Below are 17,666 nucleotides of genomic sequence, written 5' to 3'. Positions count from 1 at the left end.
ATACATTCAGTTATTTTTTTCTGGATGCAACTGATACACCTGAGCTGTACATGGGGCAACCACCAGAGGGCGACAAAACAATAATCCTCAGCATCATGTAAATTAACAATAACAGATTGACAGGTTCAGTAAACCAATGCCTCGTCGCAGAATGTAATGATTATCCAATAAGGCTTTTGGAAGGCAGGTACCATAAATCAATGTTGGAGTTCGTTGGAGAAATTCAGTCGCGAATCGCCTCCTGTTACAGAAAGCTGACTCCTAGTGTTACAGGTGAGTTATCCAACTTTAAATTAAAAGGCTAATATTTTATTCTTAGTTGTATAAAAACTGAAAACATTGAGTTTTTTTTTGTCTGGTCTGGGAGGTGGTTTTTGAAGTTTCGAAGTCAATGTGTAGTTTAATTAAACACGTGCTTCAGTTGGCTAGCTAGCCGCCAGTAGTTTTGGCTACATATAGCATCATGCTAACATCAGAGCCTGCAGGGAAATATTTTGATAAATAATTGTAATAACTGTTCATTTCAAGGGTCAGATATCCGCATTAGCTAGGTAATGGCCGAATTACAGGAATTAGATTTTAAGGTATGGAAAGCCTGTGGAGTAAGGTGCTTCATGTCAAACTAATTAAAATTAGCGTTAACAAACCACTACAAGGCAAATGACACGAAACTCCATTGCCTCTTAATATCGCTAATTTATTTGCTTATTTCTCTTATTTATTATTAAATACGACTAAGTTATGGTAAATAGTTGCAGCACCTTAATTTAAGCATATTAACTAATGTAAAATTAAACAGTCGGACCAACGAATAACCCGGATTTTGATAACCAAGCTGCAAACTATAAATACAATTAGAGAATAAATGGACTCCAAAAATCGGGATTGGTTTTACAAATGTTTTAATTAATGGTTTCAAACCGCCCATCAACCGCCATCATGTGAACGCAGACTGCACCATAACCCTCTAAAACCCAAGGAGCCTTTGTACTATATTAGGTTAGCAACGTAGCTTGATCCATTTTGGCGCCTTATATTAATGTATACACCGGAAGAAGTTAATATCTATTAATATCTACGATCATTTTGTGAGATTTTTGTGATTTTAACATTTTTAGCAGAGCCACAGCTAGAAAACATGTTGGAAGTGACAGCTGATTAATAATGTCGTCTCTTCCTTTCAAACTCATTCAATTGTCTTGACAGCAAAACAAACACACAAACAAACAAATTAGACCAGCTTTCTTAACAACCCGGCTGTTTTAAAATATAGTTTATATAAGCACAGGGTTGGGGAGTGACACTGACTTAAACTAGGTAGAATACAAATACGACCCAGTAGCTGTAGGGCAGTGTTTTTCAACCTTTCTTGAGCCAAGGTACATTTTTTTCATTAAAAAAATCACAAGGCACACCACCAACTGAAAATGTTGAAAAAATGAAACTCTTTGTTTTATATTAACAATATAAAGTCATCCTTGTCAAATTGTCTTGAATAGGAATCAAATAAACACAAAGAAAAAAGTCTTTAGGGAATATGTGAAGGAAGACAGAGGAAGAGAAGGACCTCTGGCTTACCCTTTTACCTGTTAATACTGTTTTAGTGATAGCACTAGTAAAATGTGGACTTTTATTTACAGCTGAATATTTATTTAGGGAAAATCAAGATAGATATTGCCATTCTGCTTAAAAATATGGTTGGAAGATATTTGGTCTGTATTCCCCAGAGCTTGGGTCAAACTGAATTTACTTGTAATGCTTTATTTTATTGTCAGCATGCAATGAATGAGATTAATTAATAATGAAATTAATTAATGAGATAAACCGCTAACATTATTTGCTTTTTGTCTGCAGTTAACCTATTGTTACATCAACTGACAATATCAATATGGATCCAAGAAAGCCTCCTAACATCAGTGATATGATGGGTGTTCTTTGGTTGGGACGAGGACGAGGACTACAGTCTGAGGAATTGGGTGTAGGACGTAGTAGAGGGCTGTTGGTCTCTACGGAAGGGCCTGCTGTAGGACAAACCAGAAGTTTCCCCACCCTTGGTGATAATCTACAAGGACAAGGAGCAACCCTGCCCATCACTGAACCAGTGATAGGAGGAGCTACCGGGCTGTTGGAGCAGCCTAGTGATTTAGGAATCGGTCGAGCCAGGGGGTTGCTTTTCCCACCAGCTGAAACAAAGGTAGGAGTGGCAAGAGGTGCAATCCTACCTAGACTGGAGCCACAGCATGGACATACACCCTCAAGTGGGGAAGAATTGATGCCAGACCTACCTAAGGACACCCCCGCTAAGACAACAGAAGAGGTGAGAACTTGACATTTATCTGTATATGCATTCAATTTGCTTGTTTCAATTCTCTAAATGTAGCTTTTTTTTATGTCTTGTCACAGACTGTCATGACAACCATTGGTCAAGGTTCATCACTGATCTCAATGTTTAGAGGAATAGGCATCGAGCCATCAATGACTACATCTGGAAGAGGAGCACCACCACTGGGTCTGTATTTAAGACTTATCCTGAGATATTAAGGTACCTTCAGTGCAAAGCATCCACAGCTGGTATTCCTATGAAAACCATGTTCTTCAGGTCATGAGAACCATTACAGAGATACAAATGTTTGTAAAGGAGAAATATCCCATGGTTTCCCATAGCTACCTCGCCAAAGAGTTGCTGAGCGGCCGGTGTTGATTGACAGCAGTTGTCGCCACATTGATGTGTCATAATATATCTGAATTCCTGTCTTCTCAAAGCTAGCTTAACAGAGTTAATTCCAGAGCAGTGTGTTTGTTTTATTGCACATTGTACACAATGTAAGATATGTTTTGGTGTATAAACCCCAGGTCTAAAGGGCTTTTGCAAATTTGTTGACCCATTGCAATCAACTGCTAAAGCAGTTTTACTTGGTGCATGTGAAGAAAAGCCATAAGAACTGATTTGCTAGGTTGTTTTTTTTTTGCAGGGAGAGGAACAGCTGGAGATATGGGAGAGGTGAAACTGCAGGGTGTCCCAGGAGGTGTCATCCACAGTCCAGAGAGTATCTTCCAGTCTGGAGATATGATTGGCAGAGGCAGCAGGTAAGCAGCTGACGAGTGATGCATTATTTAAAAGGCTTCTTATAACTGCTCACTCTTCACTGTTTAAATTAATTAAGACAAAATGAGGGAAAAAATGAACACAACATTACACAAAGAACAGTTCAGTAATGACCAAGCTGAATCAGCTTTGATTTGAACAGTTTAAACAGAAACTCAACTTTAAGACCTCTGAGAAGGAAAGGTTTACTGTAAAACCTCATTAGTTTGGGGGACCTGATAAGAGTGTACGACATGACATCCACGTCTATCAGTTATCCATCTCATATTCATCTGACAGATCAGATATGATTCAGTTTTACTCTGGACGCTGTCTACACCACCTACATGATGGTGTTTTCTAATTGAATTGTGAATTGTTTTTGGTTTCTTTGTGGCATTTGGGGGCAAGTTGTAGGTGTAACTAAAGTGGCTCTCTTGTATGTGAGCTTTGTTTCAGTAAATGTGTGGGAGCAGATTTTTATTAAAGTGAACAGGTTTTATTGAATGATGTTAAAAATACCTAAATTTTCATTTTAATACTACTGCTTGCTCTGTTGTCAGCACCAGCAGTTCAGTAGTTAAAACAGCAACGTAGGCGTGTGCAGATCTGAGCATACAGCAATAGTGCGATAAAAATGATAACTGATTTATTCCAGCCATTATCGGCTTTGAAATACTGACCTGTAAAAACTGAGACAATTGACGTTTTGCAGTTTCCATGGCCGAGGATTGTCCCCTCAGATGATGGTGGGACTTGGAAGAGCAGCGATGCCGCAGCTTGGAGTTGGAAGAGGACGCAGTTTGCTTGCTTCTCTCCCTCCAGGTCAGGTCAAGTCTGTTTCTCAGTCGCCTGGGCCACAAATGGCCCCATACCCTCAGTCATCACAAACAGGTAATGAAACTTGAAAATAATTGACAATTAGGGAAATATAGCAGTGTGGAGAGTGTGTCTCCTGCATGTCTAATACGGTACATGATAATTTACATAAGGCACTTTTGTGAAACTTAGTCAGTTAATGCATTCAATGAAATTTATATGCCGTAAAGGAACTGTGGCCCCTGTGTCAACCATTCAAGAGGCCCTTGAGCTTACTACTTCACCAGCAAAGAAAGAACTGACAATGGAGGCAGTCCAGTGAGTATGTTTTTCTCTTTCACATTTAGCTCCTAGGGTCAGAAGATACTGAGACGCCACTAGGTGTCCATCACATTTTTGTGGTGTTCGGGCACCACCGGCTCTTGTTGGCCAGAAGGCTAAGAGAGCTAAGCTAAGAGTGTACTTTACATGTTGATTATTAGCAGGCCTTTGACGATGGCCTTTGTAGTATGATGACATTTTACAGATAGAAGGTATTTGGTCCATGAAATCTCATTAATTTGAGACATCAGCACACTATTGCCTTAACCTCTACAGAAGTGTATAACTCTCCCTGGAAGGTAATGACCGTGATGAAATGATCTTTTTGTGCATTTATATTCTCCTCTCGGTCAGTGAGCCTCCTAATAAGGTGGGAACAAAAGGGTCTCCCATAACTATTGGATCAAACCACATCCCAATTAGATGCAAGAATGAAGCAGTGTATCAGTACCATGTCACGTTCACGTAAGTATCAGGAATCCTTCACTGTTTCCTCTGTTCAGCAGCCACAGACAGAAAATAGTGGTGGAAATGAAAGTGGGATGTTTGACCCATATTTATATGTGATGTAAGTAGGGCTGCAACTGACGACTGTTCTTTAAAATCGATTTTTCGAAATCTAAATTTTTTTTCTGAGTAGTTGATTAATCCTATGGTTGCCTGTCTGTATGCTTGCCACTTAATAATAATAAAAATAATATTTTCTCATAACATATTTTAGCATGAAATCTGTGGATGAAGGAATTTTTTACTAGTGATACTATTAAATACAAACGTTAAAATTAATGTAGCGTACATGTTGAACTAATTAGACTGAATAATTGTCTATAAAATAATGATTGTTGAACCACTATTGTCAGTCAGCAACTTGGAGGAAGTACTTTATTCTCTGAATTAGAATTTCCAATTTTCATCACTAGACCAAATGTTGAATCAATGTCGATGCGTTTTGGCATGATGAAAGACCAGCGCCCAACCACAGGGGAAGTAGTGGCTTTCGATGGCTCCATACTGTACCTGCCTGTTAAGCTGAATGACGTAAGTATCACAGTTGCTGATTGACTAAATGTGGCAGATGTACAAGGACTGTACCGTTATGTCTTTTTACCTAACGATATCTATCTTTTCAATGATTGACCGGACTTTTGTACACCAGAACATTCTTACAGTTCATTGTAAATAAAAAAATAAAAAAATTCTTGATGACGTTATCACACATGTAGCAGACAACAGAAAAATGTCTGTGTCAGTTCTTATTACGGGATACACACTGATTGGTTTGGGAGAGATTGGACGCCTGCAGGAAGCAGGACACGACTCACATCAACAGGCACTTTCTGATGCTATAAATTTTTCAGACTATTACCTGCTCTGTTCACATGGGCTCAGGTGGACATTACACAGACTTTGTACTGCAAGAGTAAAATCCAATTCCAAAATGTCCAATCCCAGTGATTCAGGTGCTGTCGTGTGAAAATGACTTGGGTTCCTACAAAGAGACATTTGACAATCGTAAGTGTATTTTTATATGATAGTAATTTGATGATGTGCAGGTGGTGGTTCTCAAGAGTTTGAGACGGACCGATAATGAGGAAATACAAATCAAAATCCAGATGACAAAGATACTGCCTCCCTGCTCTGATCTTTGCATCCCATTCTACAACGTGGTGCTCAGGAGGTAACTTTCCTACACAGTTTAACTGGAGGTTGACCTTGTTAATGTTAAAAATTAGAAGAAAACTACGAATGCATCATATCATTGATTTCTAAACAGGTTTCTGTTAAACCTGTCGGGTCAGGAATTTAAATTGAGTTCACTCACAAATAATAAGATTTTTAGCCAGTTTTCAATTGTTTTCCTAAGTTTAAGAACATTTTTCTTAAGGTCAGTAAAGACGGCACACATGGCTTTGTGTTCATTAGAACACTGAACACACATGCCTCTACTTTCTTTGTATTCATTCAAGCACTGTAATGAAATAACACAAAGCATGTCTTCATGTGTGACCCATTGTTCATTCTTTTCAAGGGTAATGAAAATCATTGGACTGAAACTGGTTGGCCGAAATCATTACGATCCAGAGAGTGCAGTCATTCTTGGAAAACAAGGGTTGGTAGCGAGTTGTAATTTAACATCAGACACCAGCTAAAATCATGACGGCCCCAGTCCATTTATTGTTCTGTTTGTTGTTTGTAGGCTTCAAGTGTGGCCGGGCTATTCCACCTGTATAAAGCGCACAGATGGAGGTCTCTACCTGTCTGTGGATGTTTCTCACAAAATTTTGCGGAATGACTCTGTGCTGGATGTCATGTAAGTTTACACGGTAAAATAAATGGCAGCATACAAACAGCTGCAAGGTCATCGATGCATTTACGTTTGTGAGTTCTGCATGCCCTCTGTATTGGTGGTTGAACTATTAGGGGAAGTTGAGGGACAGCAACATGTCCCAAATAGACAAGGCCAAAACCAGACACAGGACTGTTGTGCTTAAGTGGAAGAGGGAAAAACCGATCTTCTGTCTTGCTGTTGGCCAGGAACCGACTGTACCACCAGAGCAGGGAGAACTTCCAAGACGAATGCACCAAAGAACTCGTCGGCAGCATCATTATCACCCGCTACAACAACCGCACTTACCGCATCGATTCCATTGAGTGGGACAAGTCACCCAAAGACACCTTCACTTTGATGGATGGGTCAACAACCACCTTTACAGAATACTACAGGTGGGACTGCGTTTAAAAGAATAACAAGTGATTTTCTGTATCTGTGCTATAAAATGCTGGTGGTGCAGTTATATCTAATTTCGAGTGTTAACGTTTGTTTTGTTTAACTCTTTGTAATTGCATGGGTTTTGATATTTCAACAGCAAGAACTATGGGATTACAATCAAAGAGATGAGCCAACCTTTACTCATGCATCGGCCGAAGGAGAGGTCCAAGCCAGGAGGGAAGGTAAAATCATTCATTCATTTATGTAAATAAACATTTATTTTATTAAAATATAAATAGTCAAGACACGCGGCAAATTCCTCTACCAGAATACCATCTTGTATTTACAGTTTTTCTAGCGGTCTAATTTTTAAGACTGTACTTTAAATGCACTAAAACACTGAGAGAAAGAGAAATGATAAATTCACTTGTGTAGATGATTTGCTTCATTTATTGCAGCAAATCATTACTGGAGAGATCCTTTTAGTGCCAGAGCTTTCCTTCATGACGGGAATTCCTGAGAAGATGAAGAAGGACTTCAGAGCTATGAAGGTAAGTTTGATGAGACAGCACAGAGTTCTTCCTCTGACCTCCTTTGAACTTTAAAGCATCTGCTTTAAGTTACTGTAGAGACAATATATTTTGTTACAAAAAATATTGTTTCATAAAAAAACTGGTTGATCTGAGAGCACACATGTTGTTAACGATAGTCAGCACACACTCAGTTGAAAAGTCAGAAAGAAAAACCATTCAACACTAGTGACTCTCAACTCAAAGAAGAATCAGTATCAGAGTGCACTCCTTTTTTTTTTTTTTTTTTTTTTTTTTTTTTCCGCTTGTCAGAAAGACTGACGGTGAAGATTATCATCTTCCGGCACTTTCCAAACACATAATCAGACTCAGATCTGTAATTATCTTTATGAAACAAAGATGATAAATCAGTTTGTGGAAATCCCGACTGCAAACTCATTGAGAGTGTCTTATTACATATTGTAGGACTTGACCATGCACATCAATGTGAGCAGTGAGCAGCACAGCCACTCAATAAATCAGCTTCTGAAGAACATCAGCGGCAACCCTGACAGCCTGAAGGAGCTCAGCCGATGGGGACTAGAGATTGGCTCAGACGTTGCTGTGGTAAGAACATGAGACACTTCAGAGAAACATATCATAGTTTTTCTTGTCGGAAAAGTCATTGGTGCAGAGAGTGTGGACAGTGTTCACCCCATTAGTGTTAAATAAATGTAATCAGACGTCGGTGTGCAAGTTTCTGTGCGCAACTATTTTTGTTGGATAATGTAGAGAAAAAATGCAGAGGATGAATACGGGCTTGGAACTGCGAACCCTTTAAATCTGGCTTTGAGGAACAGGATATTAAAACATTTAGTCCAACTGTATCTGTAGGATATTTAAAGACTGACTGGCTGATTTACAGAAGTGAAGCAGGACAGTTTGAAGGCAGTATGTAGTGTTGATGTGTTGGTCTTTGTTTTTTCTCTAAAGTTTGTTTCCCGTTTTTGCAGATGAAAGGTCGAACTTTGCCCCTAGAAACCATCTGTCTGCAGTCCTCATCTTTTGTCACTGCCACTGATTTGTCCTGGTCCAGAGAGATCGTGAGGGATTCTTCAATCAGCTCTGTGAGAGTTTTGAATGTGTTGAAGATAATGTAACAATTAGTAAGCCTATAAAAACTTAACTGTCAAGTCTGTTACAATTTTGACAGGTGATGTATTAGTGATATGTATAGGTTTAAATCCCACAATCTGCATCATTAACTGACCCATCCCGTCTTTCACTTAGATCCCCCTGAGCATTTGGGCCATCTTCTACCCTCGCCGCTGTGCGGAACAGGCTGACGAGATGATTTCCACTTTTAACAAGGTGGCTGGGCCTATTGGGGTAAGACTTGAACGACCCATTCGTGTGGAACTGAAGGATGATCGGACTGAGACTTACATCAAGAGCATCCACTCTCAGCTCACCAGTGAGGTATGACATGAAATTACCATTTTGACAAGTAGTATGACGAATGCCCCCTTAACTGTTGGGTCTTCCTGCTTCCTTAAAGCCTTTCACAGCTGAATATTTCATTACACAAGGGCAAAGCTTTAAGCAAATTTCTTAAAATATGAATGTGGAGGCACTAAAGATACCCTGAACCACATAGAGGCATATTGGCTCTGTGTTTTTTTTAATTTTTTTTTTTTTTGTATTTTGCATTTTTATAGTTATTTCTGTTCTGCATTAATTGTATATTAATATATTAGTGACTAGATGTGTATTATTACCCTCCAATCTTCATTAGGTCAATGCTTACTGCAGAAACCTTAGAATGGCTGTCAGCGGTTACACGAGTGAACTTGAATAGTGTCCATTCTAGCAGTTTTTGTATTTTCTTATTACTTGTAAATACTATGATGTTTTGTGCATAAAAAGGAAATAGATAGCTGCACGTGTAGAAATGCTGGTATGCGTGAGTTACACCTACTGATCTACTAATGATGTTGATGTTGGAGTTTTCATGACACATCTATGTACAGCCTAACATGCAGCTGGTAGTGTGCATCATGGTCGGCAACAGAGACGATCTCTACTCTGCCATTAAGAAGCTGTGCTGTATAAAAAGTCCCGTCCCTTCCCAGGTTTGTGACGTTTGTATGTTTGGCTGCTGTTTCAGAATTAGAGGAAAACTGTCTAAATGTCTTTAATGATTTATTATGATTTATTTTACTTGTCATTAGGCTGTCAATGTCAGAACAATTTCCCAACCACAGAAGTTGAAGAGTGTTGCCCAGAAGATACTCCTGCAGATGAACTGCAAATTAGGAGGAGAGCTGTGGACCGTTAACGTTCCTCTGGTGAGAATCGTCTCTTAGAAAAGCAGAAAGATGACAACTTATCTACTGGGACTGAACCGTTTAGGGGACAAGACCTTAATTGTGATTTATCTGAGTGATAATTATTGCAGCTCATAAGGGACAAACATTTGAAGGTATCTTCATTATGTGAAATAACTAACAAAACTGAAACCCTGGATGTTATTTTACCAGCTTTGTTGCCTTGGAGGTTCAGTTACCGTAATTTCCGGACTATAAGCCGCTACTTTTTTCACAGGCTTTGAACCTTGCGGCCTAAACAATGATGCGGCTAATCTATAGATTTTTATGGGCTAACGGCCTCCAGGGGGCGTTCTAGCGGGAAGTGCAAAAGCGACACTGACAGGTGGAAGAGATAATGCGCTGAAGAAGATGCTAAATTCACTGTGTTTTAAACAGTCATTTTGCGCATCATGCACACACCCTCATGGAAAACACACGAAGAAAAGCATATGATGTAGCTTTTAAGTTAAAGGCAATCGATCTGGCTGTCGAAGAAGGAAATAGAGCTGCTGCACGTTAGTTTGGCATCAATGAATCGATGGTGAGACGTTGGAGACGGCAGCGTGTTACTGCTGTGTTACAGACACTGTTCGAAAGAAAGCATTTATTTAATTAAAAATGAAAAAAATCTTTGTGTGTACCATCTTTCTGTGTAACTCATGTTACAACATGGACACCTGCGGCTTATTGACAAGTGCGGCTTATATATGTACAGTTTTATTTTTATTTTTTAAAATTAGTTGGTGCGGCTTATATTCAGGTGCGCTCAATAGTCCAGAAATTACGGTATATGGATCATACATTTTATGCTTTGTTTTGAGAAGTACATGTCCACGTCTGATGTTTAAAGATCACAGTGCTACTGGAACAACAACACACTGATGTTTTGACTGGTGAAAATAGTAAGAGGATGTAGCATGGAAAATGGTTTAAAGATAAACCTCTGTGTCTTTTGAACAGAAACACCTGATGGTAGTTGGAGTTGACGTCCACCACGACACTAGCAAGGCACATCAGTCAGTCATGGGCTTTGTTGCAAGTGTGAACAGGTACAAATTTCAGTTTTGTTCAGTCCTTGTTTGGATTTTTTATTTCCTCAGTAGTTGTTTTAATATTCATTTTGGTTGCTTCCTACCAACTTTTCCATTATAGGCCCTTGCACCAAGCTTTCATACACTTCCTTTATAGGACTAAGCTTTAAGTTTGCCTCTCCAGATAAGCCTTAGAATAAACTCCCCCAATTTTCATATTAGGGCTAAATATGTTGAATAAGAGAATAATCCTGCATTTCACAGAAAATTGTGCTTTAATTGTGATATGTTAATAGAAATGCATTGTTTATTTACTCCAGCTCACTGACCCGCTGGTACTCCAGAGTAATATTCCAGACACCATCTGAGGAACTGATCAGTGGCTTCAGAGTTTGCTTACTGGCAGCCCTGCAGAAGTACTATGAGGTAAATCTCTACCAGCATGCATTACAAAAATGTCATCTGATTCAATTCCCCCCTTTCTAAACCACAACTAATCCACCTAACAATGACAAATGACTGGGACTCTGGTCCCTCCTAGCAGGTTTATTGTCTTAAAGTATTGCTGCACTCTATAAGAACACAGTCTGTAAGCATGTTATGCTAGGTGTAAATGCAGATTGTAGGACACATTGTAATCTGAAGGACATAACAATTGTGTATGATCTTCTGTGCAGGTGAATCACAACTTGCCAGAGAAGATTGTGGTATACCGGGATGGTGTGTCAGACAGCCAGCTGATGATGGTGGAGCAGTACGAGATCCCACAGTTGATCAAATGCTTTGAGACTCTCCCCAGCTATGAGCCTAAGCTGGTCTTCATTGTGGTCCAGAAGCGCATCAGCACCACTCTCTACTCCTGGGCTGCAAACAGCTTTGGCACTCCTCCACCTGGAACCGTTCTGGATCACACCCTCACTCAGAAAGACTGGTCAGTCTTAAACTCAGATTCTGGTGTCTCAGAACTAATTTTGAAGACAGAAGCTTTTATAGTTGTTCTGATCGGCCACACTGGGTGAGAAGTGGGAGGGGAGGCAATGTTGTCAGCACATTTAGACTCTCCAGTGAGACATTCATAGTGCCACATTGATTGTTTACATAAAAAGTGACACAAGTAAGTGAGTAACGAATGAAATGGAAAAACAGCTAGAAAGAGACGTTCAGTCCCATTCTCCTCTCTCACCTCAGTACAGATGTAAATTGTGCAGTAAAGTGTATATGTGAATGTGAAGACGCCAGTTTCCTAAACTCTAATTAATTGGTCCATACCAATATTTTCTGAATGTCAGAAGTTGTGGGTGGAGGCGGTTTCTGGCTTTATTCAAACATCCAATACACATTTTGGAAACTTACCTGGAAGTTTTGCAGTTTCTCTGGGCATATGTATGTAAGATTAAGTATCAGCGAATAAATCTATTTTATAGTATAGTGTCAATCTAACTTTGCTAGCTAGCGCTTATAATGCTAAGCTAGTTCACGTTACATCTAGAGTCGCTTTCTCCAGGTTTTGAACAACTCTCTTTAAATAATTGTAAATATCCATGGTCTTAAAAATCAACTGCACAAACATCAAGTTTTAAAAAGTCGCAGTAACATAAATTTTTATTGGTGAACAACACAAATCAACACAAAGCTTCTCATGCTACGTGAGTTGTCCATGCCGTATTCTCCGTCAGGTTAATAAATTCAGTACAGAGCAGGAGGGTCTCGGGGGAGACGGCTTTGGGGAGGGGAGGGAGGGAGATGCTTTCAAGAACAATAGGAAAAACAATGCAAGCCCAGCGTTGTTTGAAACGTGCAAAAATATTTCCGATTCGTTGAGACCATAGCGGAGTAAATTGGACCCTGGTGGGCCGACATAGTATTAACACTGTGTGGGAAACCCTGCTACACATGCACACAGCATTTCATAATGCCTGTGTGCATTTCTTAGTTGTCCAACTCTAGTACAAATGTGCACTTTGACAAGGAAACCGTCAAAGACATTGTGTATCTCTTCTTGGTCATTTTTATTCTTTTTGTTCCCCATATCCAGGGTGGACTTCTATCTGATGGCGCATCACATTCGTCAGGGCTGTGGACTTCCTACACACTACATTACTTTGTACAACACGGCAAACCTCACACCGGACCATTTGCAAAGGTATCCACAACCCATTTTCTTTTCAGTGTCATTCAGCTTAGAAGCATTTCTTTCTTGCATCTATGATAATTACTATAAGGTTTGCAAAGAATTCTGGAACAGTTTTGGCTGCAAAGTGTTGCTAGAAACAGCACTGACAATAATAACACGCACATACACGATCTTAGATCATGTTAGCTTGGTAGGTCTGACATTTCAATTGTTTTACAACAACTATAAAGAAAGCTTCTTTATACATTTCCTCCTGCTGACTTATCAATTTATAAGACAAACTAACCAGATGAAGCGAGATCATTTACTTTCATTATATAAACTATATTGTTATACTGAGGCAGTGGTTTTTATAGATAGATAGATACTTTATTAATCCCGAGGGAAATTCAAGCATCCAGTAGCAGTAACATACATTGAACATAAAATACAAAAGCTATATAAAAAATAGAAAGTGACTAGAAATAAAATGTTTATACAACTATAAACAATGTTAAAAATATAAAGTGACCTGTTAGAAATATAAATATAAAGTGACCTGTTAGAAATATAAAGTGACCAGTAGAAGTAGAAGGTTTTTTTTTTTTTTTTTTTTTTTTTTTATAAATACGAGAGCTACAAATGGGGAAAAAATTAATGAAAATCACAGTCACCACATGTAGCAGAGGTAGACAGACATGGACAGAGTGTCCAGTAAGTAGGTGATATTTAGTTGTTTTATTCTATGTATTTCATCTATGCTATCAGTGCAATTAAAATTGTGAAGACTTTTATGTAAATATGTGAACTGACATGTAATATTGCTGATTTGGTCCCATGCCAGATTGACGTTCAAGATGTGCCATCTGTACTGGAACTGGCCGGGCACCATTCGTGTTCCTGCACCGTGCAAGTATGCCCACAAACTGGCTTTCCTCTCTGGCCAGTACCTGCACTCAGAGCCGGCTGTCCAGCTGTCAGACAAGCTATTCTTCCTTTGAGCGGTACCAGTTACTACGACAAGTAAATCACGTTGGTTTTGGAGACGGACAATGAATCATTGCACACATGTGAGACACCAGTTAGAAGTGGCTCATAGTGCTCTTTGAGCTTCAATTTTGTCCGTACAGATGAAAATTAGAAAGTTAATGATAGTTGTTGTTGTTCTTCCTTTTTTATTTCATTCAGTCAGATGTAGCTCTTGCTTCAAGTTTGATTGCAGTCTGAGTTCTACAATATATGTAGTTGAATTGAGTTCACTATTGTATTTATTTTTACTTCTAGTATTAATGGCTTTTTTGAGCCTGGAAGAGTATTTCCTCTTTGACAGACAAGATTGTTCAAACTAGTTTTCCTGTCCTTGTTGTTGGTGCAGAGTTAGCACTTTAAAGTGGAGAACTGCTGATGGTCAAGCCAGGAAAAAGTTTCCATCAGCAATTTTCAAGTATGTTTTCATTTTTAGGAGATGGGCTCAAAACAGGTCACATGCTCATTTCACTTTCAGTGTAAACTATTTTGATTGATGTCATTTTTTATATCCAAAAAGATGCCATGGTTCTAGCTTCACATATATACCACCATATAATAAATGTTAATAAGTAAATAAATGTTACCAGTGTAATCACTTAAATAGCATGACCAGGCTGACTGCACTGGTTGATAACAGTCCAGGTAGGTCCATGGTAATGTTTCACTCTTAGCGGTGGCACTGAACATTAATTGAGTATACTACAATTTTTGCCTCTGTATTGATGTTAGAAAATAAATCCAGCAATGTTAGGTCATTTTCCATTTAAAGACCCATTTAATAATAATGGGGAATTGAGGAATGTTGCATTTTACCCATTCATCCTTTTACATAGCAGTGTCCCAAAGCTGCTTCTCTAACCACTTCTCCACATCCTGGCTAATGTCTTGAGATGTTGCTTCGGTATATCCACAGTCCACATAATCTAACTCACTCATGATGCCAACTGTTTTCTGAAGTACACCAGTTCCTCCTGCAGCAAAGCACCATAACATGATGGTGCCACACTGCACTGCTCTACAGTTGGGATGGTGTTCTTTGGCTTGTCATGATGTTGGTCATTGTCTCACAGTTCAACTTTCTCCAAAAAGTAACATCTGTATGAATGTGGAGCTGTGGAGCTCAGGTTATATTGATGTAGGACTCTTTATACTGTGGATATACTGTTGATAGGTTTCCTCCACTGTCTTCACAAGGTCCTCTGCTGTTGATTTATACATTTAATACCGATGTATGTTCAGGATTCATTTAAGGCTCTGGAAAATTCTGTTAACAATGAACCAGACTGGTGGAGGTCGACAAATTCTTTTGAAGGTCTTGGCTGACTTATTTTGACTTTACCATGATATCCAGATTTGTGTCATGCATAAAGTAGATGTTCCAAACAACTTGCCACAACCAGTTTCTTAATATGAAAATTGTTAAAATAACTTCAACCTAAGTGTATATGTAGGTTTACTTCTGATTCCAGTGTTACATCCACATTTATATTGTACATGCTTTAACTTCTGAGTAGGTTGCAGGTTTAATTATAAATTTTAAGTGTTGACAGTCTTTGTAAAAACCATAACCCTGTAGAGCTCCTTATTTTAAGCAGACTAAACGTGTGCAATCACATCAGCAGAGGTCAGGTCAAATGCCTGTATTTATTGTTCCTGACCAATGTATGTTTGGATTTAGCAGCTGTATATAACAATGCATATGAACGGAGGCTTTATAAACCTACCGGAGGGATTATAACCTTCATTCTTGTTTTACTAAGCAGCTTTGAAGGGACTTTACTAAATTTGATCCGTAAATCTTGCGGATATTTGTGACTATCGGGAAACCATAGGCCCTGGAAGAAGAAGATATTAATCCATGTGGAATCCAAATATAGAAATATACATACATGGATGTTTAGTTATTACAAATCTGCGCCATGAACCTCTTCTGGATCATTACAGGAATATAAGTGTTGACTAAAAATATGAAGTGGTTTTATGACCAATTTTAGCATATGCTGTGGAATATTTTTGTACTCCTGTCATTATTGCAAGTTAGAATTTATAAAGAGTCAGTTCGGCCTCAAGTTGCATTTGCAGGGACTATGAATGTCCCCTTCTTTTCAACTGTGCACCAACAGGACAGGCAAAGCAGGCGAATGTTGGATGCCCCTTTAAAAACAACTAAACAAAAAAAAAAAAAAACAAAAAAACAGGTGGCTACTTGGCATATTTTTCAACAGCCATAAACATCGACAATACTGTGCAAAACTTAGATTTTGCTACTTTGGACTGGGGTGATGGCACACATACATGTTTGCCTGGGCCACCCAGAACCTAGGGTCGCCACTGCTCATTTTCCTCATTTTAATGCAATTAAATTAATGAAGCAATTAAGGCTGCACTCAGTACTCAACAGCACTAAATTTGCTTAAATTTTATTTCCTCATTAAAATCAGATAACCACAAGGCTTTAAAATAGTATAAATACATTGGTGTATCAAATTAAATGGGATAAATATTAACGTTACCTCGTTTAATTTTGAGTCTCTGTGTCTTGTAACTCTGTGTAAATATCCCTGCTTTCAGGACTTTCATCCTTGATTATTTTAACTCCTTGGTGGCGACAGGATTAAAGATTAATAGTCTTTATTGTTAATGTCATCAGCCAATGGCCCAGAAGAAAGCCTGGCCCAATAATGTGATACACAGAGGATTCCATGGCAAGCAAAGTTATGTTACTGTTGATACTTGGCTTATAATGAATAGAAATCCCTCCTGATTTAACCACTTCTACCTGTTAGTTAAGATGAAATGTCTCAAGCTTACAGTCGATGCTTCTCTTTAGAGCTCCGGTAGCTGACGTCACCCTTCACCTACAATCATAACACCGCCATGTTGGCAGGAAAGCCGCTTTTCTAATTACTATTGGTAGACAACTGCGAGCAACTAACCAACTTGTCCTTATACTAGTTATACCAGTACCAAAAATGGTCGACAGCTGTTGTGCCCCAAGATGCCAGAATAATCGGGGACAAGCAAAGGGGGAATCGTTTTATAGGATTCCCAAAGATCCGCAAGACGGCAGATGTGGATGACTGCAAGAAAACATGAATAAATGGAGCGGTTGGATCCCTCAAGAAACGGATTTCGCTTGGGTAGCGAATTATATCAGGTACAGAATCCAGCGTCTTAAAGTGTAATATCCTGTTTAATTAAAAAAAATTTTTTTTTTGATGTTTTTAACACTATATCCAACAGATTTCTTTTCAAAAAGGCAAGTCAGGCTAATGTTTATAATTACAAAGAGGTGTTGCTCATTCATAACTAAAACTACTCACAATGAGAAAGAAATTCGAGATTAAACCAGTTACTTGTTATTGTAGTTGCTTTACAATTCTTAGAAAAATTCTTAAATGTATGCTTTCAGACTCTCAGGAGTAGGAAAGTTAATAAGGTAGTTATATCGGTTACTACACTACAGGTCAGGAACATTGTCCGCGCTGGCTTTTTCAGTGCTCGAAAAAAGCACAGCTGGTGCATGATAAGGGTCCGTGATGTATATTCTGTCGAGTTTTGCCTTGTACTGGGTCAATTTATATCTGTTTAAAGTGCGCAACTCTGACCGTCTGAAATCAGCGCTGGATCCATTAATTTTAACTCAGAGTTTTCCTGCCAATATGGCGGCGTCAACAAAA

General features: G+C 38.8%; 1 protein-coding gene across 1 annotated transcript; it reads left to right on the top strand.

Moving 5' to 3' along the window:
* The first annotated feature begins 253 nt into the window (after positions 1–253).
* Positions 254–16,366, top strand: piwil2 (piwi-like RNA-mediated gene silencing 2). Its single transcript, XM_084551852.1, has 24 exons — positions 254–273; positions 1,855–2,317; positions 2,404–2,509; positions 2,973–3,087; positions 3,801–3,979; positions 4,135–4,222; positions 4,580–4,690; positions 5,146–5,263; positions 5,779–5,903; positions 6,255–6,335; positions 6,423–6,536; positions 6,761–6,949; positions 7,093–7,177; positions 7,394–7,486; positions 7,931–8,071; positions 8,458–8,571; positions 8,735–8,923; positions 9,475–9,576; positions 9,676–9,792; positions 10,774–10,862; positions 11,165–11,270; positions 11,522–11,775; positions 12,880–12,987; positions 13,802–16,366. Exons 2-24 carry the CDS (start codon positions 1,889–1,891, stop codon positions 13,956–13,958), a joined length of 3,210 nt encoding a protein of 1,069 aa, XP_084407978.1. The 5' UTR covers positions 254–273; positions 1,855–1,888; the 3' UTR covers positions 13,959–16,366.
* The last annotated feature ends 1,300 nt before the right edge of the window (positions 16,367–17,666 follow it).

Source organism: Chelon labrosus (genome assembly GCF_963514085.1).
Source record: "Chelon labrosus genome assembly, chromosome: 9".
NCBI classification, from domain to species: Eukaryota; Metazoa; Chordata; class Actinopteri; order Mugiliformes; family Mugilidae; genus Chelon; species Chelon labrosus.
This window is presented reverse-complemented; position numbering and strand designations above follow the sequence as displayed.

What these genes read in the sequence shown, in the direction of transcription:
- piwil2 (XM_084551852.1), top strand. Translation starts at nt 1,889, where the DNA reads ATGGATCCAAGAAAGCCTCCTAACATCAGTGATATGATGGGTGTTCTT. An exon ending in GTCATTCTTGGAAAACAAGG is followed by an intron (nt 6,336 to 6,422) that starts GTTGGTAGCGAG and finishes TGTTGTTTGTAG; the next exon opens with GCTTCAAGTGTGGCCGGGCT. An exon ending in AGGACTTCAGAGCTATGAAG is followed by an intron (nt 7,487 to 7,930) that starts GTAAGTTTGATG and finishes TACATATTGTAG; the next exon opens with GACTTGACCATGCACATCAA.